We start from the raw sequence: 25,944 nt of genomic DNA on the forward strand, positions 1-25,944 counted from the left end.
GGACAGGCAGAGGAGGGAGGGGCCGGAGCCTGAGGCTGGGCGCAGGCCGAGGCAGCCTCCCGGAGTCACGTGTCTTGTCTCTGTCGATCCACTGCTAGGTGTATAGAGCGCCTTTTGGTAACTTCACCAGGAAGCTGACCGCTTGTATGTCTACAGTAGGGCAGCTCCAGGCGGCGAGCCCCGCCCGCAGGTGGATGGTGACGACCTTGGCCTGCGACGCCAAGCGGGGCTGGAAGTTCGACTTCAGCTTCTACGTGGCCGCCCAGGAGCAGCTGCACACCCGGTAACAGCCTCGCAGATGAGCCCGCTGCCACCGGCCCCGCCCCCTCGCCTCCCTCTCTCTCTCCCTCTCTCTGTCCCTCTAGCCAGCAGGTGCCTTTAAGAAGCCCATGTCCCTTTCTGCACATCTGTTCAGATATGGCTCTGCCCAGGACAGGGGCGTGGGGACACCGGCAAAGATGGCAGCGTGGCCTGTTCCCCATCTGCCTCCCTCCCTTGCGATGGGCACAAGGCCTCCTCGCTGCTCCTCAGCAGGGCAGGCAGCTCCCTTCCCAGAGCCTTTGCGTTTGCCGTTCGTTCCCTCTGCCTACAATGCTGTTCCGTTCCCCAGCTCCTCGTGGGGCCGACTTCTTCTGAAGAGTCAGGCCTCAGCCCCCAGGAGAGGCTGTCTCAGACCACAGCTCCCTCCCCAGTTAAAATAGCCACACCTGGTCTCTCATCGCTCTCTGGCCCCGTCACCACCTGGGATCTTACTGACCTACTCAGGAGCCCGGCGCACCCGGCAGTGGACACTGTGGGTTCAGGCTGTGCCCCCAGCACCCAGTGTCGGCACAGAGCGGGTGCTCCACAAACACTTGGTAGCTGGCTGCTGAATGAATACACTCTGCACTTCCTCTCCCAGGCACTTCAACACTCTCCATATATCACTAATTCAGGAAATATTTAGTGTCCCTCCTCAGGCTGCAAGGTGACAGGAGGGACCGGCTGTCGTGTTTCCCTACTGTACGCTCAGGCCCTGCCTCTGCCTGACTTGATCTAAGTGCCCCAAACGCTTCACTGCATTCTGTGCCTCGGGCATCTGGGGGCAGGCAGCTGGGGGCATCCCGAGCCAGCTGGGGGCATCCCAAGACAGCTGGGGGCGTCTGGAGCCAGCTGGGGGCATCTGGAGCCAGCTGGGGTTCCCTCCCGAGTTCTGGGCCAGGGCCCCGCATGCACTTGTCCATTGAGCTGTAGCAACCGAGGATCTCTGCTTTTCTCCGTTCATTCATTTAGCAAACACTGCACACCGACGAGCCGGCACCATGCAGGTGCTGTGGGTACAGGGGATGCAGTGGTGAATGAAACAGCTGCCCGCTGCCCTTGGGCCCACTAGCGGGAGGCAGCCGCTAACAACCTCGATGTCTTTACAAATTATGACACGAGCTCCGACAGGAGGAGCCAGGCTGCCCTGGTCTAGAGAGCAGTGCGGGGGGCGGGGGGCGGGGTCTGCACAGGGGACGCCCGGGGCAGTGGTCTCTGGCGGCCTGGCCCCAGGACATCCAGCTCCCACGCAAGGCTGAGGTCCTCCTGGGTCCGAGGGGTGAGGCGGGAGGCAGGGGGTGAACAGGAGGGCTTGCTGGGCCCTTCCTCTGGGCACCGTGGCTCAGGGATGGGGGTCCCTCTGCCCACCCTCCCCCGAGCCCAGGGCTGGGCTCACTCTGCATGTACACAACAGTGACTGGGGGCAGGCTTCCTGAATGAGCTTAAAACATTCTAGAAAGAACCTTGAGCTACATTGGGTCCAGTGGCCAGCAAGCTGACCATAGAACCCTTTCTTCAAGGCAGACTCTTGAGTCCCCTTAACTGTTGAGGTTGAGGTGAGGCGGTATCAGAGAGCTTCTTAGCAGGGACCCTCAAGGCTGGCCTTGGACCCCTCTGTGAACTCTTGCACCCCCTAGAGGGCAGTTTGGAAACTGTTGGTCTCCTGCACCCCTCAGGCCACAGGTGGGGAGACACTCATGTAGGGAAGGGCCTTGAGCAGGCCCATACAGTGGGCTTTGGCCTCCAATCCCCAACCCCCAACTGGAGACCAAATTTCTGTGCTGGGGGAGTCCTCATCCATCCCTTGCATTCTTCCAACCCCACACATGACCGCACTTGCCTCGCCTCCCCGAGTCCTCCCAGCCTCCCTGGCTTCAGTCTGGCCTCCCCAAGTCCTCCTAGCCTCCCTGGCTTCAGTCCCAACCTCCCTGGCTTCAGTCCAGCCTCCTCGAGTCCTCCCAGCCTCCCTGGCCTCAGTCTAGCCTCCCTGGCTTCAGTCCGGCCTCCTTGCCTCCACAGGAAGCTGTACTTTGCACAGTACCACAGGCCACCTTTCCACGGGCGCGTGTGCGCGACGCCTCCCGGCTGCCTGCTCAGCTCCAGCCCCGATGGGCCCACCAAAGGCTTCTTCTATGTGCCCAGTGAGAAAGGTACTTGTGGGGAGACCACAGTGGGGCCTGGGGGGGCTGGGCCCGCCTTCGGTACAACTGTGACTCCCTTGCAGGGCCCAGGGCCCGCCTCTCAGCCACTTTCGGCTTCAACCCCTGCGTGAACACGGGCTGCGGGAAGCCGGCGGTGCGGCCGCTGGTGGACACAGGGGCCATGGTCTTCGTGGTCTTCGGCATCGTGGGCATCAACCGCACTCGACAGGTGGACAACCATGTCATCGGAGACCCGGTACGTGGACCAGGTGCCGAAGGGCCTGACTAAGCAGGCTTGCTCAGAGGCCACCCTCTCAGCCCTCCACACGCCCTCCCCAGGCTGCCAGGACCCCCGCAGCCCCTAGTATCGTTTCTTTTGAGGACTGAGCAGAGTTGAGGTCTCAGAATCACCCAGGAATCTGGATACATTGGGGGTCTGAGTTGGCTGTCCCTCACCATGGGGGCTGGCGTGGAGATGAAGATAATACAGGTGCAAAGCTGCCTGCCCTTCGGCTGAAGGGGTCCCCGCCTGTGGGGTCTCTCTCCCCTCTTATGCCTTTGTGTTCTGTGCTGGGCTCTTGGACATTTGAAGGGAGAAGGCTGATGGGGCTGTGACGAGGTGTGTTCCTGGCACGCAGTGGGAGCGGGGCATGTGGGAGGAAGGACGACGTGGTGTGATCAGTCCGCTGCCTTGAGCAGTCAGTCCACCTGCGAGTCCAGGGTCAGACAGGAAGTCCTTTGGGAGCCGGGGCGGGGGTGGGGGTGGAGATCTGTCTGCTCAGGCCAGCCTGAGAGTCATGGTGTTCAGAGGAGGCTGGGAGGCTGGGAGGAGAACAGGCCGCCTGCCAGGGAGGACGTGAGGGGTTTGGCTGTGCGGAGGGGGAGGAGAAAGCAGGAAGTGGGTGGGGGTGGAGGGGCTGTGAGTAGAAGCAAGGAGGTGAGACTAAGGGATCCAGGGCTGCGTTCCCGACTCACTGAGCGGCCTGCGCCGCTTGTGTCTCCTTGGGAAAGGGCAGCGTCATCTATGACAGCGGCTTTGACCTCTTCAAAGAAATTGGGCACCTGTGCCGCCTCTGCAAGGCCATCGCGGGGAACTTGGAGCTGGTGAAGCCAGGCGGGGCCCAGTGCCTGCCCTCAGGTGTGTGGGGAGCCAGGGCCTCAGAGGGAGGAGGCACTGGGGGCACCAGGGTATCTGCAGACATGCATGGGTGCTTGAGTGTCCGCACTGGGGTCGGGGCTGTGCGAACATTTGTGTGTCTCATGTGTGATGGGCTCATGTGTGAATGGGAATTGGCCCAGAGGTGCCGTGTGTGGTGACAGGTGTGTGCGTGGGCACACCTGCAGGTGTAGCTTTTCCAAAATTGGGGACATAGGCTGGCCCACAGGTGCCCCCAGGCCTCCCTGAGAGGGCACAAGACGTCACTTTCCACCCTGGGGGCAGATGGGTGTTGTGGGTTCCTGACGTTGCCAATGGTTACACACACTTTAAACTTGGAGGTTAGAGGGAGGGCATGTGTCCCTCCCACATGCGCACACACACAGGTGAGCACGAGTGCACGGTGGGAGGGGCGGCCTGGGGTGGGGTGCCCTCCCAGGTAACCGCCTCCCCTCTCTCCTCCTCCCCGCAGGCTACAGCATCTCCGCCTTCCTGCAGCTGCTGCACCCTGAGTGCAAGGAGCTGCCCGAGCCCAACCTGCTCCCGGGGCAGCTGTCGCACGGGGCCGTGGGCGTCAAGGAGGGGCGCGTGCAGTGGATCTCCATGGCCTTTGAGTCGGTGAGCCCCCGGTGGCCTCCCGTGCGCCCCCCTGGTCCCTGGCCCTTGTCCCAGAGCAGAGAGCTTGCTCTAAGAAGGGGATACAGGCCCAGAGGGGTGCGACTGCTCGTCCAGGTCACCTGTGAGTGAGCTCAGGTGGAGGCCAAACCACAGAGCCGCAGAGCTCGGCCTTTCTTTTTTCTTTTTTTGTTAATCCTCACCCGAGGATATTTTTCCATTGGTTTTTAGAGAGAGTGGAAGAGAGAGGGAAAGACAGAGAGAAACATCGATGTGAGAGAAACACATTGATTGGTTGCCTCCTGCACGAGCCCTGACCAGGGCCCCGGCCGGGGAGGAGCCTGCAACTGAGATATGTGCCCTTGACCGCAATCGAACCTGGGACCTTTGGTCCACAGGCCAATGCTCTATCCACTGAGCCAAACCGGCTAGCGCAGAGCTCAGCCTTTCTACATGCGGGCGGCCAGCAGCTCCCTGCACCCTCCCTCCCCACCTGCCTGGATCTAGTTGTTTGGCAGCCTCTGGGCTGCAGGGGCAGAGGGGGGTGGGGACTGGGGAAAGAACAGGATGCTCCCCTCTGCCATGTGGGGGGCTCCCCCGAGGGGGCCTGGGAAGCCAGGGGACTGGCCATCCCATAGCTCACTGCTTCCTCTCTCACCCCGACATTCCTGGGCTCTGCCCAAGGAGGCACACATGTGCGCACACACACACGTACAGACATGCACACACATGCCCTGGGCATCTGTGGGCCTTGCCCAGATGCCCCTGCTGGCTCCCTGCTGAGACCTGGGCCCAGTCCTGCTCTGACCCCCATGGGCTCTGTGTCCCAGAGCAAATAGCTCGTCCCCTGTGGCAGGGTCACAGATCCCTGCCCTCTGATGGCCACTGAGAAGCAGCAGGGACACCACGTGAGGGCGTTGGGGAGTGAGGATGACAGTGACGCGGGTACAAGTGGAAGCCGATTCTTGTTCTCTGTCCCCACCCCTGCTTTCCTTCCCGCCCCGTGTGCCACTCACAGCACAGCCGACCAAACCGCCACCGCCACCAGCGAGGGGGCCCAGGGACCCTCCCAGCCCTCAGTGAGCCCCAGGCTAATGCAGACACCGGTTCAAGGCCCAGGAAGTTGTTTTAACTGGCTCATCTCATTTGGCATACTGTCCTCCAGGTTGGTCCATGCTGTAGCACAAGTCAGAATGTCCTTCCTTTTTTTAAAAAAATATGTTTTTATTGAGCAGAAGGGAGAGGGAGAGAGAGATAGAAACATCAATGATGAGAGAGAATCATCCATCAGCTGCCTCCTGCACGCCCCCTACTGGGACCGAGCCCACAACCCGGGCAGGTACCCTGACCGGGAATCAACCCGTAACCTGGTTCATAGGTCAGCCTTCAACCACAGAACCATGCCAGCCCGGCAGAATGTCCTTCCTTTTTAAGGCTGAAACCTCAGACAGTTTCAGAGAGGAGAGGATCCCTGCTCAGGCTTCTCTACACAACAGATGTCACGTCCAAGCTGACCACCTCCACCCTATCCTCAATGCACACACACACACACACACACACACACACACACACACACACACACGTGTGCACAGACACACTGGACATGTCTGTTCTCAGGGAGTGGCCGGTGAGATCACACAGGGGGAAGGCCCAGAGGAGGGGGAGCGCCGTGTCTTCTCCTCCCCCCACAGCTCCCAGCACCAGGCCCTGTGACCAGACAGGCCATGCTCGGCCTCCCTGGACTCAGTCCAGCCAGGAGGCGGGCAGGTTGCCGGGCAGTGACGAGAACTGCGATTCACGGACCAGAGTTTGGGTCCCCTCCTGCTCGGGGCATCAGCCATTCTCCGACCCTGAATTTGGCCACTGAAACAGTAATGATAGGCTCTTTCAATAGGTTTCTTGCAGAGGGCAGAGGCTGCCCATCTTGGGGTATCAAGGAAGGCTTCCTGGAGGAGACAGGACGTAGAGAGCCTTGAAGGATGAGCGGGAGCTGGCTTGCAGGCCGATGGTGGGACACAGACCACAGGGGCGCTGGGAGCTCAGGTGGCTCTGGGAATGGGGCAGCGACTTTGGTGCCCCGGAACCAGCCGCGGCTGTAAGAATCACATGTGTCCCCAAAGCCGGCGGGCGGTCATCTTGGATTGGCTTGCCCTTCACTCCCCACAGACAACACCCTCTGTTCACAGGTGGCCACGAACTGGCTGCATCTGCCCCGGGAGAGACCAGCCGTGGCCTGGGAAGGGCAAGGGGGCCACAGCCACCCGTCCGTCTCACTGGCTGTGTCCCCCACAGACCACGTACAAGGGCAAGTCCTCCTTCCAGACCTACTCCGACTACCTGCGCTGGGAGAGCTTCCTGCAGCAGCAGCTGCAGACCTTCCCGGAGGGCTCGGCCCTGCGCCGCGGCTTCCAGACCTGCGAGCACTGGAAGCAGATCTTCATGGAGATCATAGGCGAGCAGCCGCCCGGCCCCCACCCTCCCCCCAGGCTCCCGGCGGGGTGGGTGGTGGCCGCAGACAGGGAGGTGACCGGGGCAGGGAGGGCAGGCCGTGGCCATTCTGAGCCACACTTGTCATCCTCTCCATCCTGGCCTAGAGCCCTGGAGAGAAACGGGAAGGACCCAGCGGCCAGGAATACCAACCAGCAGCCGGAGTTTGGTCCCCCTGCTCAGGGCATCTGGCCACATTCTCTGGCCCTGAATTTGGCCACCTAGAAAGGGAAAGCAATGGCCATATGGCCGCCTGGTATCATTTCGGTGCCAGGCCCTGTGCTCCTGGCCTGTGCTATCTCTTTTTAAAAATATATATATTTTTATTGATTTCAGAGAGGAAGGAAGAGAGAGAGATAGAAACATCAATGATGAGAGAATCATTGATCGGCTGCCTCCTGCACGCCCCATGCTGGGGATCAAGCCTGCAACCCGGGCATGTGCCCTGACCGGGAATCGAACTGTGACCTCCTGGTTCATAGGTCGATGCTCAACCACTGAGCCACACCAGCCAGGCTGTGCTATCCCTTTAAACTCCAAGTGAGGCCTGTGGGTTAAACACTGTTATTGCCCCATTTTACAGATGAAGAAATGGAGGCTCCGGGAGGTCAAGTGACTTTCCCAGAGTGACACAGCCAGCTGTGACTGTGCCCTCGGTTTAACCCCTGTGACCTCTGAACCCTGAGGGTGAGGGAGGGTTGTGGGCGCCCCACCTCGCAGCCCGACTGAGGACCCCCTTCTGTCGCCTCGCAGGGGTGCAGAGCGCCCTGTACGGCCTGGCCCTCTCCTTGCTCATCTGCGTGGCCGCGGTGGCCGTGTTCACCACCCACGTGCTGCTCCTGCTGCCGGTGCTCCTGAGCATCCTGGGTATGTGGCCGGGCCAGGACCTGGCCGGGGTCCCGCTGGTGGCCACCCATTGGCAGCGTTCTCTCAGCCCTTAACTGTCCCTTCTCCCCAGAGATGGCTTCCTGACCAACCCCACCCTGACCCCCGGCAAAGTGCCCCTCTGCTCGGTGTTGTCCCGGCAACAGGGGTTCATAGCTATGGGCCCAGTGCACCTGGGTCCCCCCAGCTCTCTCTGGGTCCCCCCTGGCCCTCCTGCCACCAGAGGTGGGGGCCCCACTCGGCCCCTCTGCTCAGTGTTGTCCCGGCAACAGGGGTTCATAGCTGTGGGCCCAGGGACACCCAGTGCACCTGGGTCCCCCCAGCTCTCTCTGGCCCTGGCCCTCCTGCCACCAGAGGTGGGGGCCCCACTCGAGACTTCACCCCATCCCCCAGGGGCCTTCTGAATTCCCCCAGACCCTCCGGGACTGTGTGGTGGGCAGGTCTGAGCTGCCTGCTGCTGCCCCTGCCCCGCAGGCATCGTCTGCCTCGTGGTGACCATCATGTACTGGAGCGGCTGGGAGATGGGCGCCGTGGAAGCCATCTCGCTGTCCATCCTCGTCGGCTCCTCCGTGGACTACTGCGTCCACCTGGTGGAGGGCTACCTGCTGGCCGGAGAGAACCTGCCCCCCCACCAGGCCGAGGTGAGCAGCCTGCCTGCCTTACGGCTCCCCATAAGCCTTCCCGCCTCAGTGCAGCAGAGGGACACCTCCTTCACGCCCAGGTGTGTTCTAGAAGCTGTGGCTCCCAGGGCCCATCTCCCAGGGGACATAAGCTCCGAGGCAGCTCCCCCAAAGCAGTGCTGTGGGCCCTGGCGGGTCCATCCCTCAGCCTCCCTAAGTGAGTGTGAGGGGTCGGACCAGGCGGCATCCAAGGGCCTTTCCTGCTTCTCGGCTCCTGAGTCCGCGTCTCGTTCTGCAGCCCGCAGAGCAGGGCTGGGTCCTCGATCATGACCCCGAGGCCACCAGCTAGCCCTGTGTGGCTTAGTGAGAACATGCCCTTGACTCAGGGCCAAAAACAGCTCTGGGTCAGAAACCTTTTGTTCTATCCCTGTTCGGAATTGTATTGATGTGAAAACACTCATAAATAAGTTATTTATACATTTAGCTGCTTTTGGTCAAAAGAAGGAAATCAGTTCCAGTTAGGGTTCCCATTTATGAGGACCTACTATGCAGATCATCAGCATCTTGGTTGTCATAGCAGCACTTCATGCATCCCCACTGTGCACGGAGCCGCTGTGGGGGAACCATGTCATCCTCACCCCAACCCTGTGGAGTAGCCGCTATCATGATCCCACTTACAGAGGCAGAATTGGGGGCTCCCAGGGGCAGGGCTGGCCTTGGGCGGGGGTGCATGTTTACCGAGCGTCCAAGCCCCCAACCCTGGCCCAGGCAGGGAGGGACGCCGTGTCACGTCAGGTCCCTGCCCCCAGCTTCTGCTCTCACCCGCCTGCACCCAGGACGCCCACTCGCAGCGCCAGTGGCGGACGCTGGAGGCCGTGCGGCACGTGGGCGTGGCCATCGTCTCCAGTGCCGTCACCACGGTCATCGCCACGGTGCCCCTCTTCTTCTGCATCATCGCCCCGTTCGCCAAATTCGGCAAGATCGTCGCTCTCAACACGGGCGTCTCCATCCTCTACACGCTCACGGTCAGCACGGCCCTGCTGGGCATCATGGCACCCGGCTCCTTCACCCGGACCAGGACTTCCTTCCTCAAGGCCCTGGGCGCCGTGCTCCTGGCGGGGGCCCTGGGGCTGGGCGCCTGCCTCCTGCTCCTGTGGAGCGGCTATAAGATCCCTCTGCCCAACGGCACCTCCCTATAGCCCGGGCCCTGGGCCCTGACTGGCTCACTTTGGTCCAGTGGGTGGGGACGAGACCCTGGTCCTGTGACCCCAGAGGGACTTCGCTCCCCAACTCGGCTCCAGCTAGTTTTGTTCCCACCTGAGGCCCACACTGCCTTCGTCCCAGTGGCCAGCCGGAGCTGGGTGGTGAAGCCAGCTGCCACCCTGCCCTGCCAGGCTGCTGGCAGCCACACTGGGTTCCCCCTGACAGCAGGAGAAACCAGCCCTCCTCCCACGCCTGGGCAGCATGGAGGTCTCCCTCCCACACTGCCTCGGTGCTCACAACTTGCTGAGGTTGATGCGACAGGGGTCCCTTTCTACAGATGTGAAAACTGAGGCACCAGGGGGCAAAGTGACCGACCTGGAGCTGGGTCAGTGGCAGAGCCAGAGCTACTTCCTGAGCCCCATGCCTCCCCTGGGGACTTTGCAGGAAGAGCAAGCACAGTGATTTCAAGGGCAGGGGCCTCGTTTACCCCCTGTCCCTCCTCCCCCACTTCAGCTTTACTAGGCCAGTGCTGGGTGCTCCCGGGGTCCTCCCCAGGCCTTCTGGTCCTGGCCAGAGAGGACATAGGGACCAGCCTGGGTTCTGCATGTCCTACCCTTGCCCCCGGCCTTAAGGGGCCCTTTCAAGACCCTCCCCGAGGGCTTTGTGGCCCCAGCACAACCTTCCTTACAGAGCCGCCGCCGTCTCCCTGACCTGACTCTGGGGGTGAAACCTGGGGGAGGGGCAGCCCCGGGAGGCCAGCTGGCCATGCCCGCTGCCTGCTCACAGCAGATGGTTCCTATTAAAGTGAAATGAAACCGCAGACCGCCGCCATTAACACGAGAATTTTAAGCACCACTGGCTGTATCATGTTCTTAAAGTTGAAATAACTCAGTGTCCGCATGCTGCCCAGAGCCTGGCATGGGGGGTGGGGCTGGCCTGGAAGGAGACGGAGGTGGGAGGAGCGTGCGGGCCGCTGGGACCCAGGGCCAGGGAGTGCTCTGCTGGCCCAGGGCAAGGCTGGGGGCCTTTGGGGCTCACTGGGTGCCCCTTTCTTTAAGGGGCCCATCTGGCTCCCCAGTTGGGACATCTTTACATGCCGTTGGCGTGCCTGGCCTTGTGCTGGGCCCTGACCTTTCTCGTTGGGGCAGACATTGCCCCTGGGCTCTGGGAAGCTGGACACAGGCTGAGCTGGGCCTGAGCCCTGAGAGTGGGAAAGATGTTGTCAGGGTGGCCTCCAGGCCAGCTCACCTGGCCGTCTGTGAGCGTGAAGGGGGCTGAGGACGCAGGACGTGGGCAACGCCATGTGCCCTGCCGAGCGCACACCTGGCACCGAGGAGCTGCTTGGTATCTGTCGAGGGAAGGTCAGACCTACAGACCCACCATCGGTGGTGAGACACGCCAAACCAGCCATGAATGGTGCAAGGTGACACACAGATGGCATTGGGCCGGGGGTTGTGTGAGTCGGCTGGAGCTGCCATCACACAATGCCACAAGCTGGGCGGCTTATAGCCACAGACATTCACTCGCACACAGTCCTGGAGGCTGGAAGTCCAAAGTGAAGGTGTCGGCAGGGCTGGTTCCCCTGGAGGTTCTGAGGAGAGTGTGTTCCGAGCCTGGCTCCTGGCTCCTGGCTCCTGGCTCCTGGTGTTGCCAGCATCCTTGGCGTGCCTTGGTGTGCGGACATCTCTGCCTCCGCCTTCTCGGGCCCATCTTTTCTGTCCCGTTCCCATCACCGCCCCTCTCAGAAGGACACCGGTCAGCTTGGATTAGGGCCCACTTGGTGACCTCATCTTAACTCCATCACCTGCAAAGACCTATTTCCAAGTAAGCTCACAGTCACAGGTACCAGGGTTCCACATATCTTTGGGGGTTGAACGTGGGTCAGCTCATTGGTTAGCCTTAAGGAGTAGGTGCTGTCAGATGCATGTCACACATGGGAAACCAAGGCTCCAAGAAACCGACAGGGCTGGGTCCCTCGGGTAGTGATGGTGGGGCCAGACCGAGCCCGCCGCCTGCCGAGGGTGCACCCCGGGGGGCACCTCCCGGAAAATTAAGGCTGATGACAGCCGCGGGAATGTTCAAGGTTGGTGCTTAAATCAGGAGGCCCGTTCTTAGAACATTTGGAATGAAACCCTTGAGTTTGTACAATATCTCACACTTCAGCATTTTCCCTGTCAACCTTGTATGAACCTGAGCCCTTGGAGGCCCAGCAAAGAGCCCCGTGGCTGAGGGTCAGGGTTGCCTGGGGACCACGCAGCCCCGAGGGGCTGACAGGGATTCAGGTGGTCCCACTCAGGGCTCCGGCAGCCCCCTCATGTGGCGGGGGGCAGGGCTGTGGGAGTGACAGCTTCCCCCCTGCCCCTTTCCCACTCCTTCCGGGGACCACTGTGGGAGGAAACAGGAAGCTTGTGGGAGGAGGCCAGGTGGGAGGGGAGGGGTGAAGGAGGGGCTGGCCAGTGGACGTCATTCCAGAAGGTGTGGAGTGAAAGGACTGCCATTTCCAAGTGCCTGTCCGGAGACCTTCCCAATAACCTCGTTTTAATGTGGAGCCAAAGCCATTTGCATATCACTTGCATCCAAACAACGCCCATTTGTAAGGAAACCCTCTCTCAGCCCATGTCCTCTTCCTTCCCCTTGGCCTCTGTCTGCCCAGAGCGTTGTGGGGTTAGGTCTGCAGGTCCCCTGACCCCCAGGTCATAACCTTCCTGGGAGCTGGGTTCCCCTCTTACAGTGGAGCAGCCTGGGGCCCCAAGAGGGGGCAAGTGCAAGCAGCACCCCACCAGGCAGCCTCTGGCCAGGGCCTGCCCACTCCGCCGCCTGCCAGCCGCACCCTCTGCAATGGCATTCTCACCGCCTCATCACTGCCTGTCCCGGTCCCTCGGGCCCTGCACAGTGACGGCTCTGCCCAGCTCCCAGCAGGTAATTCCCCCTCCCAGGGCAAGGCTGGGGTGCGGATGTGGGTGGCGCTCTGGGAACTCCGGAGAACTCTGGGCACACGGCTGGCTGCCTACTGCCTACGAATGAATGCCCCTCCGTTCTGTGTGTGCATATTGCTCCGCAGGTCCCAGGGGCATTCACTCCCATGAAGAGAACCTTGACCTTCCTCAGCGGCTGATGCACAGCTCATGGTCTTAATGAGCTTTCGCCGAGCATTAATGAGACGCTCTTCGTTACCTCGGCACAGCAGCGAGCTGGGGGCTGCTGGGATGTGCAGGCATTCGGGGGGCCGAGGAGGGGCAGAGCGACCCCTGCCCCGGCAAAGGTTCCCCGGGCCCCTGCTTCCCTCTGCCCTTCAGTGATATGGCGCTGCTTGGAGCGCCTCCCCTGCCCCAGGCCCCATCCATGCTCTCTCAGGACCCTCATGGCATTCCTCAGAAGGGAGGGGTTTATCCTATTTCGCTGCTAAGGAAACTGAAACCCAGGGACGGGAAGCAGCTGGCTTCGGAGTGTGTGCCTCCCAGCACAGGGTGAGATCTGGCTGGCAGAAGCAGCCAGCGGCAGGCCAGCCGGGCAGCCAGGGTCCTCCCCGCACCGCAGCCACCCCCCTGCATGCTCCTCTGAGAGGAAGGGACCCAGCCCTAGAGTTGGGAGTCTCAGCTCCAGCCCTGCCTGGGTGACCGAAATCAAGCCACCGACACAGATTTAATCCCCTGGAAAGTGGGGCAGGGGGTCTGACTCCTTCCACTGCTGTGCTGCCTGGATTTGATTCTAAAATTAAGCCATCCCCAGTGCCCACCCCCAGTGCCCACCCCCGTGTGAATCTCTCTTGTTCCCGTCATTGTTCACATCCGAGGAGCAGGAGAGTGCTCACTGGAGCTGTTGTCTATTCATTTGTTTATTCCACAACTGTTGATTGAGCATCTCCTAGGTGCCAGGCACTGTTGCCGTCCTCAGGGATACAAGGGAACAAGACCCTGACCTCAGAGGCCTTATAGTCAAGGTGGGGGAAATACCGTGAATAAAAGGATTCCTCAACTATATGACCACCAGCCAGAGGACTTCGAGGGTGAGGGCACAGAGCCAGGTGGCCTGGCCGGCAGAGGGGTCCCCGGGGAAGTGGCTTCTGTGCTGAGATTTCAAGGAGGGGGACACATTTCCTGGCCTCTGGTGAATGGATCCCATCAGACACAGGCCTTCTTGAGCCAAAAAAGCACAGGCTGATGTTTAGGCCTAAAAGAAGGGACTCGTGTGTTAGAGGGGACGAGGCTGGAGCCTTTGGGCCGGTGGACAGGGAAAGGGACAGCTCACGGGGCCAGGAGAGGACATCTGGCCGCCTCAGGAGCTTGACGCTCATGCCTACCGAACTCAGAGTCACACACCCACCCACAAAGAAAATGGAGAGCGACAGGAAGGCTCGTGGAGTGGCCTCTGTGCGAGATTCGCAGACGGAACCCGTCACTCTGTCGCTGCAGAGAGAGCTGCCAGGATCAACCGAGTCTCCTCTTCCTCCCGGGGCCTCCAGGGGGGTTCGGAGCGGCCTTCCCACCCTCTCCCCAGGCTAAACACCGTGGCCTTTGGCACTCGGGGCTCAGTGCAGTCCTGTGAAATGCCAGTCACTCCAAACGGACTTAAAATCTGGGCCCAGCAATCAATGCTTCTCCCTCATCATTGATGTTTCTATCTCTCTCTTTCTTTCCCTTCCTCTCTGAAATTCATAAAAACATATTTTTTAAAAATGGGCCCAGCAGCGGCGGGGAGGGGGCTCCAAACACCACTGCCCACACACCACCTGGTGGTCTCAGGCGGGCATGGGGCCTGGTCTTTGCCCAGCCCTGCCCTTTAAGGCGGTCTGGATTTGCCTTAGGGACTGGCTCTGCAGTCTTTGCTGTAGAACCAGGACGCAGCAGCTGGTGGATGCGCCTCTTGGCCACAAGGAGGCGCTCAGGCTCCCACCCCAGTCCTTCAGAGGGAGCCTCTCCTAGTTCCCTCCGTCCTTCTTAGTCTCCCCACCTTTAATCCGTTCCCCAGAGAAGCCTGTTCTTCCCTCTTCTGGTCATTGCACCTTGATTTTAAGGATCCTACCCAGGTTTGGAGGTGCCATTGAAGCTGAGGACCTAGTCCTGACCAATCAGCGCACTCCATCTTCCTGGCCATAGTAATGGGTTGAGGATGGGCACCTGACCCAAGCCGTCCAATGAGTGTCTTCCTGGGGACGTGCTGAAGTTACCGGGAAAGGTGCGCTCTCCTTTGACCGATATTTCCAGGCGGTGGGAGGAAAGCCTGGAGCCTGCCTCGGAATGAGGCCCACAGAGGGAAGCAGAGCCCAGGATGAAAGACAAATTTCCGATGACATCTCTTAAGCCCCTGGATCTAGCCATGCCTGAAGCCGACATACCCCTAGGTTTTTTCATAAACAAGCTGATCAGTTCCTTTCTTCCTCAAGCCACTTTGAGGAAGGTTCTCTTTCACTTTTTTTAAAATATATTTTTACTGATTTCAGAGAGGAAGGGAGAAGGAGAGAGAGATAGAAACATCAATGATGAGAGAGAATCATTGATTGGCTGCCTCCTGCACACCCTCTACTGGGGATTGAGCCCACAACTTGGGCACGTGCCCTTGACTAGAATAGAACCTGGGACCCTTCAGTCCGCAGGCCAACGCTGTATCCACTGAGCCAAACCAGCAAGAGTCCCAACTAAACACCCACCCACCTCACACACCCTCTCAAAAGGCTTCGTGGCATCCTATCATTTACAGGTTAAACCTCCATGACATGCAAGGCCCCCTGTGACCTGACCCAAACCCCCTCCAGACTCATCTCCTCCTAGGTCCTCTGGCCTTGCTGGGCTCTTCACCCGCCCCAGACATCCCCAATGTCCCTTCTGGACTATGCAAACATGTCCCCCACCCCTCTCCCCGCTCAACACCTGCCAAACTCTCTCTCTCAAGGCTCAGTTCAGATGCCGCCTCCCCCATGAAGGCTCCCTTTTCTCTCACGTGGCTCTTTGCTGGAGCACCAGCTCAAGCTATAGAGGTTGTGTCCACATCCACCTTGCTGGCTGACCATGTCCTTTCCCTGAGTGTGGGGGCCCTGACCAGGGTGCGCCGGAGGCTCAAGGCCCACTCGCCACACGCATGCACTGACACGGCAGTGTTACTATGATAAAGGCCCCTTTGCCCCACGCACGCCGAGGGCAATGCCTCAGCAGTAGCACTGTACGTACTGCGCAAGCGCGCCCTTGTGTAACCTGCTTATGTTAAGGTAGCACAAGCCTCACTAACTGGCACGAGGCCTCGTTTGTTTGAGCGGGTATAGCAGGTGCCACTGACCAGCCAATTGTTGGCTGCTTTGTTCATAATAAAGCATGTCCCACCTACCTACTGTCACTCGTGTGTTTTTGAGCAGGAGACCATTTTATGCTGATCCAGTTTGTAAAAAATATAAATGTGTGATACCACACTGTTGGCAAGGCTGTGGGGAAATGGGTGGGAGTGCAAACTGGTTCACCAGCCAAGGAGGGGAATTTGGCAGTAACCATCAAATCACTACTTGATCCTTTTGACTCAGCAACCCTGCTGCTGAGTTTATCCTGCTGATAAACTTAACCGTGGCCACGGGTGGAAGTAACACCCTGGAGCTTTGTCTGGAGCCCTGAACCCTCCCTCCGCACAGGGGCTGATGAGATGAATCGCAGCGGCCAGCGTTCAGGATGCCCTGCAGCGGTGAGGGCGGAGCAGGCAGCTTTCTAAGGGCCAATATGCTGACAATAGCCAAGCTGTTTTCAATGTTGCAAAACAGTGTGTACACGATGCTGACTATGTGCTCAAAAAATGGGCAGGTGGGCCCAGCTGGCGTGGCTCAGTGGTTGAGCATTGACCGATATGCTGACAATCGCCAAGCTATTTTAATGTTGCAAAACAGTGTGTACACCATGCTGACTATGTGCTTAAAAAATGGGCAGGTGGGCCCGGCTGGTGTGGCTCAGTGGTTGAGCATTGACCTATGAACCAGGAGGTCATGGTTCGATTCCGGGTCAGGGCACATGCTGGGGTTGCAGGCTCGATCCCCAGCGGGGTCCTGCAGGAGGCAGCTAACTAATGATTCTCTCTCATCATTGATGTTTCTATCTCTCTCTCCCTCTCCCTTCCTCTCTAAAATCAATACAAACCTATAATAATAAAAGCATAATATGCAAATTGACCAAACGGCTGAACAGCAGAACAACCGTCCGGACGACCTTCTGGACGAAGCTGGGGCCACGAGGGCCAAGCCCCTTGCACGAAGGTCCTGCATCGGGCCTCTAGTATATTTAAAGACCAAAACGGGGCAGGTGGGAGAATCTGTGCTCCTTTTTGCTTGTGTATGCATAAAGAAACTAAAGGAAACACGAAGAAAACTGAAACAGTGGGTCCCTGTAGGGGCGGGGCGGGGTGCTGGGTGGGGGGCAGACAGCCGTGGGAGGAAGGCTTTGGTTACAAATCTTTGCACACCTGAGTTTTTGACTGCGGGAGTTTTTGAAGCCAGAGAGAGAGGTGGCTTTCAGTGGCTCCTGAGAAAGCTCGCGGGCTGTGGGAGGACCGTGGAGGCAGGAGAGCCGTGAGGAAGGAGGGAGGGGGCGCAACTCCACCCCAACAAGCCATCAGCAAACGTCAGCTGAAGTCCTCTGACCCGGCACTGCCAGGAGCTGGTGGGGCCCGTGCAGCCTCCCGCAGGCCCGCCTGTGCCTTCTCTGAGCAGAGCCGGGACCCTCGCCCACTCTGTGGCCAGCGTGCCAGTCAGAGCCCTTGGAGTGATCAGGAGCGTGGTGTGGCCCCACACTGCTCGCTCCCTCCCTCCTTGTGGCTGAGCGGCAGAGGGAACACTTGGAAGAGGCAGCCCAGGGCAATAGAAAGAGCCTGCAGTGGGCCGATGCCGAGTCAGAGAAATCGGGGTTTGCATCCTCATTCTGCTCCCATTAACAGCGACTTTGGGCAAACCATTGGCTCTATCTTAACCTGTTTGCTGACCCACTCACTAGAATAATAATGTTCATCATGCATGGTTGTATTTTAAATGAAGTGATACCTGTCAAGGGCTCGGCCATGGAGACCCCTGCTAAGTCATCATCACTGCTGTCATCCTTGTTCTAAAACAGACTTCTCCCCGCTCTGGGTCGCATTTATGTGCTTGGAGCTGCAAAGCCCTTGAGTACACAGGAGCTATTCTCTCCTTGACTAGTTTCTCCCAGACCGGGGTGGAATACGTTTGCTTTACCCATTAGGATGTCGGCAAGAGTGAAGCCAGCAGAGTCCTGGGAGGGACTTGCCGTCTGGCCTCTGCTTCTCCGTGGGAAGAACTCGCCCCGGGAGCCCGCTGGTTCCAGGAGGTGAGAGACACTAGCCTTGACCCAAGCCCAGCAGGTCCTGCAAAGCACAGGTCACCTGACTGCAGCTGACAGCAATATAGCCATTGTTGTTTTAAGCGCTGAGTTTGAGGGATTTGTTATGTGGCGTTATTGCAGCGATCGCTGGTGGAAGCCTCCTTCGTTACTCCCAGAATAAAGGCGAGGGGCCTTCCCACGGCCCTCAAAGCCCTTTGGAATCTCACCGACACTTTCCTCGCTTTTATCTCAGGCTCCTGACTCCTTCACTTTGCACCTCAGGCCTCAGCCAAACCAAAGTTCTCTCTGTTCCTGCTCCGTGCAGGGCTGTGGCTCAGCTCCAGACCTCCCGGGAGGCTGCCCCTGCCTGGACCTCACCGCGCTCCCTGCGGCGCCTTCATGGCTCCTCCTCCGTCAGCACTCAGCTTCCTCCAGGAGGCCTTCATGGTGCCCAAGTCCGATTAGTTGTCCTGGGATAGGGTTCCACAGCGCTTGGTACTTCCTGGGCCCGTATTAGTAATGACCTCCTACTCGTCTGGGTCTCCCCGCTAGGATGTGCCCCAAGAAGAAAAAGACTGGGTATCCCAGTTCCCAGCATACGGTCTGATCACTGTAAATAGCTACTGACTGGATGGATTTCCTGTCCCTTCAAGCCCCCATCTGCCTCCTTGTAAAATGAAAAGGATCCCATCAGAGCTGGAGCACAGTGGTGCCCTTGCCTTGCTTCACGGGGGCGGAGGGGGCGCCTAGCAAGTACCTTTCGCTCTCCAGCAACTCTGCATCCCCAGGGACTGGAGGGGAGGGAGGGGGATTATCAGCAGAAGATCAAGGGAGCCTTTGTTCTGCACAAGCCCACCCCTGGGAGATGCTGACTGTGTTTATCTGACTTGGTGGGGAGAAGGGTTTCTGACCAAGCTGTCCTGTCACTCGCTCTGCCTGCTGGAACACCTCAGGGCAGGTCTGCCTTGCCCAGGTGGGAACAAGCAGAATTCTGCAGGGCGGGTGAGGGGGGTGGGAGGGAAGGAAGCTGAGATGTAACGGAGTCCTGTCCACATGCCTCTCTCCACCTATGAAATGACTTCATCCGCACACCCTCCCTGGGAGGAAGGTGTGTCCAGTTGGCAGTGAAGCCGGCTCTCCCACTGTGGCTGGTGGTGGGATTCTAACCCAGCCTGGCTGGCTCCAAGGTCAGGTTCTGCTGCTTTACTGCTCTCCCCAGAGCAATGACCTGGGCACTCCGTGGTGCAAGTCGTACCGAAGGGGACAGAGCACATCAAAGACATCTATCTATATAAAAGGCTAATATGCTAAGTGTCCGACCGTCCGGGTAATGACATCACATAGCAATGCCCGGCTTCCTCTCCCTAGTGACAACTAGCCTCCTTGCAGTTTTGTCAGCCCAGGAACATGACTTGCTTTAAAGCCAGGTGGGAACATTTCACACTGTAACCAAATGTCTGTGAATCGTTTTCCCATGCCTCATCTCATTTGATCCTCACAGAAGTCCTGGAGTAGGTAGATAGGAGACTCGGTTGAATCCTATTTTCTTTTCATTAGCTGGAAAACGGGGATTTAGAAAGCTTGGAAACTTGACCCGACTGAAAAGAAGTAAGAAATGGTGGACCTTGAAAATGACTTCAGGTTTTCTCACTGCACAGAATATAGTCAAACACTGCTGCAGTTAAATATTTTACCCTTTGTTCTCCCTGCGTGATCTGCAATAATAATCTGCTTCGTGTTGATATTTACTGCTGTGTTGCTGATAATTACCTGAAAGAGAAATTGGGGTGCTTCAATGAGCTGGAACAAGTATCTATATAAAAGGCTAATATGCTAAGTGTCCAACCGTCCGGGTAATGACGTCACATAGCAATGCCCGGCTTCCTCTCCCTAGCGACCAGCCTCCTTGCAGTTTCGTCAGCCCAGGAACATGACTTGCTTTAAAGCCAGGTTGAAATATTTCACACTGTAACCAAATGTCTGTGAATCGTTTTCCCATGCCTCATCTCATTTGATCCTCACAGAAGTCCTGGAGTAGGTAGATAGGAGACTCGGTGGAATTCTATTTTCTTTTCATTAGCCGGAAAACAAAGATTTAGAAAGTTTAGAAAGTTGACCCTACTGAAAAGAAGAAATGGTGGACCTTGAAAATGACTTCAGGTTTTCTCACTGCGCAGAATATTGTCAAACATTGCTGCAGGTAAATATTTTACCCTTTATTCTCCCTGTATGATCTACAATAATAATCTGCTTCGTGTTGATATTTACTTCTGTGTTACTCACAATTACCTGCAAGAGAAGTTGGGGTTGTTTCAATGGGCTGGAAAAAGTTTAGCTACATCAGAAAGCGGGTCTAATTAAGCAAGTTTATTCTATATATATAAAAGGCTAAGTTGACTAGCCCATGCGTGATACATATAAAGCTCTCAGTGGCACCAATCGCACACGTGTATTTCGATCTGTGTCATTGTGGATCGTGAATTTGGTTGACACTTCTATTATAGAGAAAGGGCGAATAACGATATTAAAATATTTCTTCTAATTAATTTACTTTCAATGTGGATGAATTTGTGCACCGGGCCACTAGTTAATACCATAAAAAGAAAGACTCCCTGGGATACATACAGCACTATGCAATTCACCAGAGGCTGTCACATTCAGACTCTCACCAATTCCTCACAACTTTGTAAGTCAGGTTTATTGCCAGCCCATTTTACAGAGGAGAAAACTGAGGCTCAGTAAGGTGAAGTGCCTTCTCCCAGGGTCTCTCAGCAAATGGTGAAGCTGAGGCAAGACTCCTCCTAGCTGTGCCTGGATCACCGAATTCCAGAGTCCCGCTCGAAGGCTCTGGGCCCTTGTCACAAGAAGACTTTGACAAGTCTGATCTGTCGGGACACCTCCTTTCCCCACAGTGTGGTAATCAGACCAGCAGGCTGCCTGGGTTCCACCGTTAGCTCCGTGACCTTGTGCAAGCCACACTGAGCCTCAGCATATCAATCATTTATTGTTGCCTCTCAAACCATCTCAAAACAACCATTTATTTAGCTCATGATTCTGTGAGTTAATTAGACTAAGCTGGGCTCATCTGGATGGATCTTCTGATCCCAGAGGGCTCCCTCTTGTGTCTGCACTCAGCTGCAGGTTAGCCGAGTGGTTCTGCTCTGGGGGCTTGGCCGGCTGTCAGACTGTGGGGAGAAGGGGAACAGGGCCACATGTCACTGGCCAGGCTTGTTCACGAGGCAGAATCAGGGCTTCTGAAGGTAGTGCATGAGGCCTCCTTTTATAGATTAAACGTGTCTCCCCCAAAGTCATATGTTGAAGCCCTTACTCAGTACCTCAGGATGTGGCCTTATTTGGAAATAGGACCTTTAAAGTGGTGATTACGTTAAAATGAGGCTGTTAGGGTGGGTCCTAATCTAATCTGAGTGGCTTCCTTATGAGAAGAGGACACACAGAGCGGCCCCAGGGATGTGCTCACACAGAGGGACGGCCACGTGACGAGGCAGCAAGAGGGTGGCCATCTACACGCCTGGGAGCGAGGCCTCAGAAGAAACCAACCTGCCGGCACCTCCACCTTGGACTTCAGCCTCCCGAACTGAGAAAATGAATTTGTGTTGTTTAGGCCACTCTGTGGTTCCTTGTATGGCAGCCCCAGAAAATTAAAATGACTGGTGTCCTTCTAGAAAGGGGACGTTTGGACAGGGACACGCACAGAGGGCAGATGACGTGAAGACACACAGTGAAGACGGAGGGTCGGAGCAAGGCATCCTCAAGCCAAAGCAGGTCACAGGCTGTCGGCAAGGCGCCAAGCCCGGAGCAGCGGGAAAGACCCTCCCCTATGGGTTTCAGAGAGGGCATGGGCCAGCTGGCGCCTGGATCTTGGGTGTCTGGCCCCCAGAACTGCGAGATGATAGATGTCTGTTGTCTTAGCCCCCAGTTGTGGTATTTTGTTCTGCCAGCCTAGGAAATGACGTCGCCTCCTAGGGCCTCCATCCAAACCAGCACCTCACCTGCACTTCAAAGTCAGTCTGGGTCAGCCCAGACCCAAATGGTGGGAAACAGGCTATCCTACATAATAAAGAGCTAATATGCTAATTAGACCGAACAGCAGAACAACTGTCTAGATGACCTTCCGGATGACCATCCCGACGACCTTCTGGACGAAGCCGGGGCTAGGAGGACCGAGGCAGCCGGGGCTGTGGGGGCCGAGCCCCTTGCACGAATTTTGTGCATCGGGTCTCTAGTATATATACACATACCCCTGGAAGGCAGGGGCTGCCAAGTCATACTGCAAAATGGTGGGGATACAGGGAGAATAATTGTGGCCATTTTTTGCAAACAACCAACCACACTTAGTTACTCCATCTGTGAAATGGGACCGGTGATCATGTCCAACTCAGTCTTCTGGTGAGGAATCAACAAGGCAGTGTAGATAAAGCACTCAACACAGAGGAGGACACAAGTAAGGGCTCCATAAATGCAAGGGATGGTCTACCAAGTGGGCATTTCTGAGGGCACGGTCCTTGTTCACTGAGCCCCAGGGCCTGGCATGGAATAGAAGTTCAGGAGGAGTCTCATGAAGTCCAGCTGGTTTGGTGTGGAGTCCCCGCCTACAAGGGCTCACCCAGTGCCACGTCATGTCGGTGCCCGGTCCACGGTGAAGAAGCTGCCACATAAGCCAACAGCCTCATTGCTCCGGCAGCTGCTGGGGAGAACATGAAGGCCACTCAGCGGCCAGGCTCCCTCTTCCCGGCAGCTGCTTCCTGAGCACAGGTTCCTGTCTCCCGGTCCAGGCAGAGGCAGTGACCGCAGCTAAGAGGGCCTGGCCACCTCCCACTGAGCCTGGCGGAGTGAGCTCAGAGGCGGGTCAGCTCTCCCAGGTGCACGCCTCTGCACCATCCTCCTCCCCAAATTGGCACTGACGCACAGAGGTGTAAGCGTTTGGCAGCATCTTTCCTGCTCCAATTGTTCTGAACACCGAAGACATTTGAGTAACAGAGGGTTTCAAGGTGTCAGGCTGTGGAACGGAGGTAACGGGGCCAGGTGCCACTCACCAGGCGTTTTCACAAAGCAGTGTCAGGGATCCGGGGACATGCGTGGGCATGCACATGACCTTCTGCTATGGATTGAATCCCAGAAGACGGGATTTTCAAGCTTTGTTTTAGAGAAAGAAGGAAAGCGAGGGTGGAGGGGAGACATTTGCCAACCTCAAAATGCAATTTATAAAACGAAAATCGGGTGTGACATTCAACTAAATTAGCAATTTATAGATAATTCACAATGCTCATATCATTAAGCAAATGCACTTTAAATTGATTTCAAATTAGTGTCCTAATGATTTCCCCCAGGTCCAGTCTCTGCCAGCCCCCAGCGCAGCGTGTTTAATAGGAGATAGGTGTGCAGTAACAGTCTCTTTATTCCATAATTGAAGCCATAATTGAACTTGAGGTCATATCCAAGGGCCCTATTGATCTACACAGAGAGGGAAAGTGCTGACAGTGACCGTCTTTAGGCCTGAGGGGAGGGGCGGGGCGGGGGAGAATCCTGCAGTGGCAGATTTGGAGATCACCTCCTGAATGACCTGCAGGTAGTGTTGATGGCTGATGGGGAAGTTCAATCACCTTGAGGCAGGCAGAGCTCTCCATCCCAGTCCTGCAGGGACTCCCTAAAAGCAATGTGAAGGGTCTATGTGACTCTCCAAGATTCCCAGAGCCCCAGGGTGAACCCCTCACCCTCTCTTATCTCACCATGCCTACCTGCTCCCCAACTCTCCAGGCCAAGGGAATCTAAGCCAAGGTACATGAGAAATGTGTTCTACTCTCCCTTCCTCCTCACCCTAAGTTTTGAGTCCTTTAACCCACAGCTCAGCCCAGAGCTCCCCAACTCCATCTCAGAAGGGCAAGTGGAAGGTCTTTGGTTCTTTCTTTAAAAATACATTTTTATTGATTCCAGAGACGAGGGGAGAGGGAGAGAAAGATAGAAACATTAGTGATGGGAGAGAATCATTGATTGACTACCTCCTGCATGCCCCCCTAATGGGGAATTGAGCCCACAACCCAGGCACGTCCCCTGACCAGGAATAGAACTGTGACCTTCTGGTTCATAGGTCGACACCCAACCACTGGGCCACACAGGCCAGGCGGTCTTTGGTTCTTGTTGGCATAGGTCTGATTGCTTTCATTTCATGAGTTACAAGACATTACCCTCTCTATTACTATCTCTAAAGGGGCTATAAGAACCTTTAGCTTCATCTTAAGAGAACATTGGAGCCTCATCTTATTCTACATCAGCCATTTTGGCTGTTCTGAATCCAGGGTTCTTTTCTCCAAAAAGTATGCCAGATGAGTAAACGTGGGAGGAGAAAGAGAGAGGGAGAAAGAGGGGTCCAGAGGAAAGGAGTGAAGAGAGTAACAGACACCTTGTGTTGAAAAAGAAGAGTGGGGAGGGAGGGGGAAAGGAAGAGAGAGAGGTTTCACAGAGGATTCATGTGTAATGGGAAAACTCATGATGCCAAGGTCAGCGAGAATGGCCAGACTGTGGGCACTGGGTCTCCTAATACATGTATCAGTTTAGGACAATCTGAAAAATACTCCAGGTGCGGGGAGCTTCCAGGACTCCTCCATGGTCCCAGGGTGAACACCATGCTCTTAGCTCTTCCTGGCTGGATTCTTCTCTCAGACACGTTGCAGCCTAGGGTGTGGAGAAAGAGGGGGAGTTACCCATTCTGAACTCTGAATCATCACTGCATTCAGATTCCATTACAGGAGTCAGTCGTGGTAATAGCCAAAGAGAGGGAAGGTCCGAGGGAAGAATGTCTCTGGTTTCTAGGAAGAGATTAGTAGGGAATAGTCATTAATCAATATTGATCAATAAAGTGTTCCAGAAAACCCTAAATCCACATTATTAAACAGAGCCTTCCCCAGAACATCTTCTCTGTTGAGCAAGAGAATGCATAAAAGGCAAAACCAGGGAGAAGAATTTAATTTATTTTTTCCAAAAAAAAAAATGACTGTACCTTAAAACAGCCACTTTGGCAACATATGTACATTGTGACCAGCAATTTCACTCCTGGGTGTAGACTCAGCATAAAGAAGTGCTTTGTCCATAAAAAAAGGCCTGCACAAGAAGGTTCACAGCTTTACTCAAATTAGCCTCAAACTGAAAACAACCCAAATGCCTATCAACAGCAGAATGGATCAATAAACGGTGGTGTTTCACACAAAAGAGTATCATAAAGCAAATAAAAAGAATAAACTAATGATATGCAGCAACATGAATGGATCTCAAGATTTAATGTTGAATGCAAGAAGTCGGACACGGCGGAGTTCATACTCAATTATCTCATTTATATGAGGTTGAAGAACAAGAAGAACTAATCTATGGTGACAGATGTCAGAAAAGTGGTCACCCTGGGCGGGAGGTGGCACAAGGAGGTGGTGCTGAAAACGTTATGTATTTTTATCTGGATGGTGGTCACACACACACACACACACACACACACACACACACTTAAGCTATATAGTTAAGATTTGTATACTTTATATAAGTTATACCTCAGAAATGTTAACACATATTTTTTAAATGGTCACTCCATCACTCCGAAATGTCAATCACCATCTGTCACTCACTTCTCAAGGGACATGAGCTTTTCTTTACTTTGCACCTGAAGGGAATCAGGGACATGCCTGCCCACCGTGCAAATGAGGAAACTCAGGTGCGTAGGGTCTTTAGACAGGGGCACCCCTACAGACCACTAGGCTACGAAAAAAAAAAGATTTGTATACTTTATATAAGTTATACCTCAGAAATGTTAACACGTATTTTTTAAATGGTCACTCCATCACTCCGAAATGTCAATCATCATCTGTCACTCACTTCCCAAGGGCCATGAGATTCACAGAGCTTTGCTTTACTTTGCACCTGAAGGGAATCGGGGACATGCCTGCCCACCGTGCAAATGAGGAAACTGAGGTGCGTAGGACTTTAGACAGGGGCACCCCTACAGACCACTAGGCTACGGCTGGACTGACAGGTGTCACGGCGAGTGCCGACTGTGACTCATGATCTGTGGCACCTCTGTCCTTTCTCACGGCATCATCGATGCGGTTCACAGCGCCTGAGCCTGGACACGCTCCTCAGAGCTGCCAAAAGGGCTCATCATCCCATAGCCCCGCCTCTCCCTAGAGCAGAATAGGATGGCTGTGGCAGCAGCTCCTAAGTAGCTTCAAGAGATACCA

General features: G+C 56.3%; 1 protein-coding gene across 1 annotated transcript in view; it reads left to right on the top strand.

The window, feature by feature from the left end:
• The window catches only part of PTCHD2 (patched domain containing 2), a 25,948-nt gene extending 15,686 nt beyond the window's left edge, over positions 1-10,262 (top strand). The window contains exons 13-21 of the mRNA XM_005873434.2: positions 99-283; positions 2,320-2,450; positions 2,525-2,697; positions 3,453-3,579; positions 4,070-4,215; positions 6,505-6,664; positions 7,453-7,566; positions 8,059-8,225; positions 9,041-10,262. Of these exons, the coding sequence (XP_005873496.1) occupies positions 99-283; positions 2,320-2,450; positions 2,525-2,697; positions 3,453-3,579; positions 4,070-4,215; positions 6,505-6,664; positions 7,453-7,566; positions 8,059-8,225; positions 9,041-9,403 (1,566 nt within the window). The 3' untranslated portion in view covers positions 9,404-10,262. The remainder of the gene's footprint in view (positions 1-98; positions 284-2,319; positions 2,451-2,524; positions 2,698-3,452; positions 3,580-4,069; positions 4,216-6,504; positions 6,665-7,452; positions 7,567-8,058; positions 8,226-9,040) is intronic.
• The last annotated feature ends 15,682 nt before the right edge of the window (positions 10,263-25,944 follow it).

The sequence above is a fragment of the Myotis brandtii genome, unplaced genomic scaffold (assembly GCF_000412655.1).
Source record: "Myotis brandtii unplaced genomic scaffold, ASM41265v1 scaffold410, whole genome shotgun sequence".
NCBI classification, from domain to species: Eukaryota; Metazoa; Chordata; class Mammalia; order Chiroptera; family Vespertilionidae; genus Myotis; species Myotis brandtii.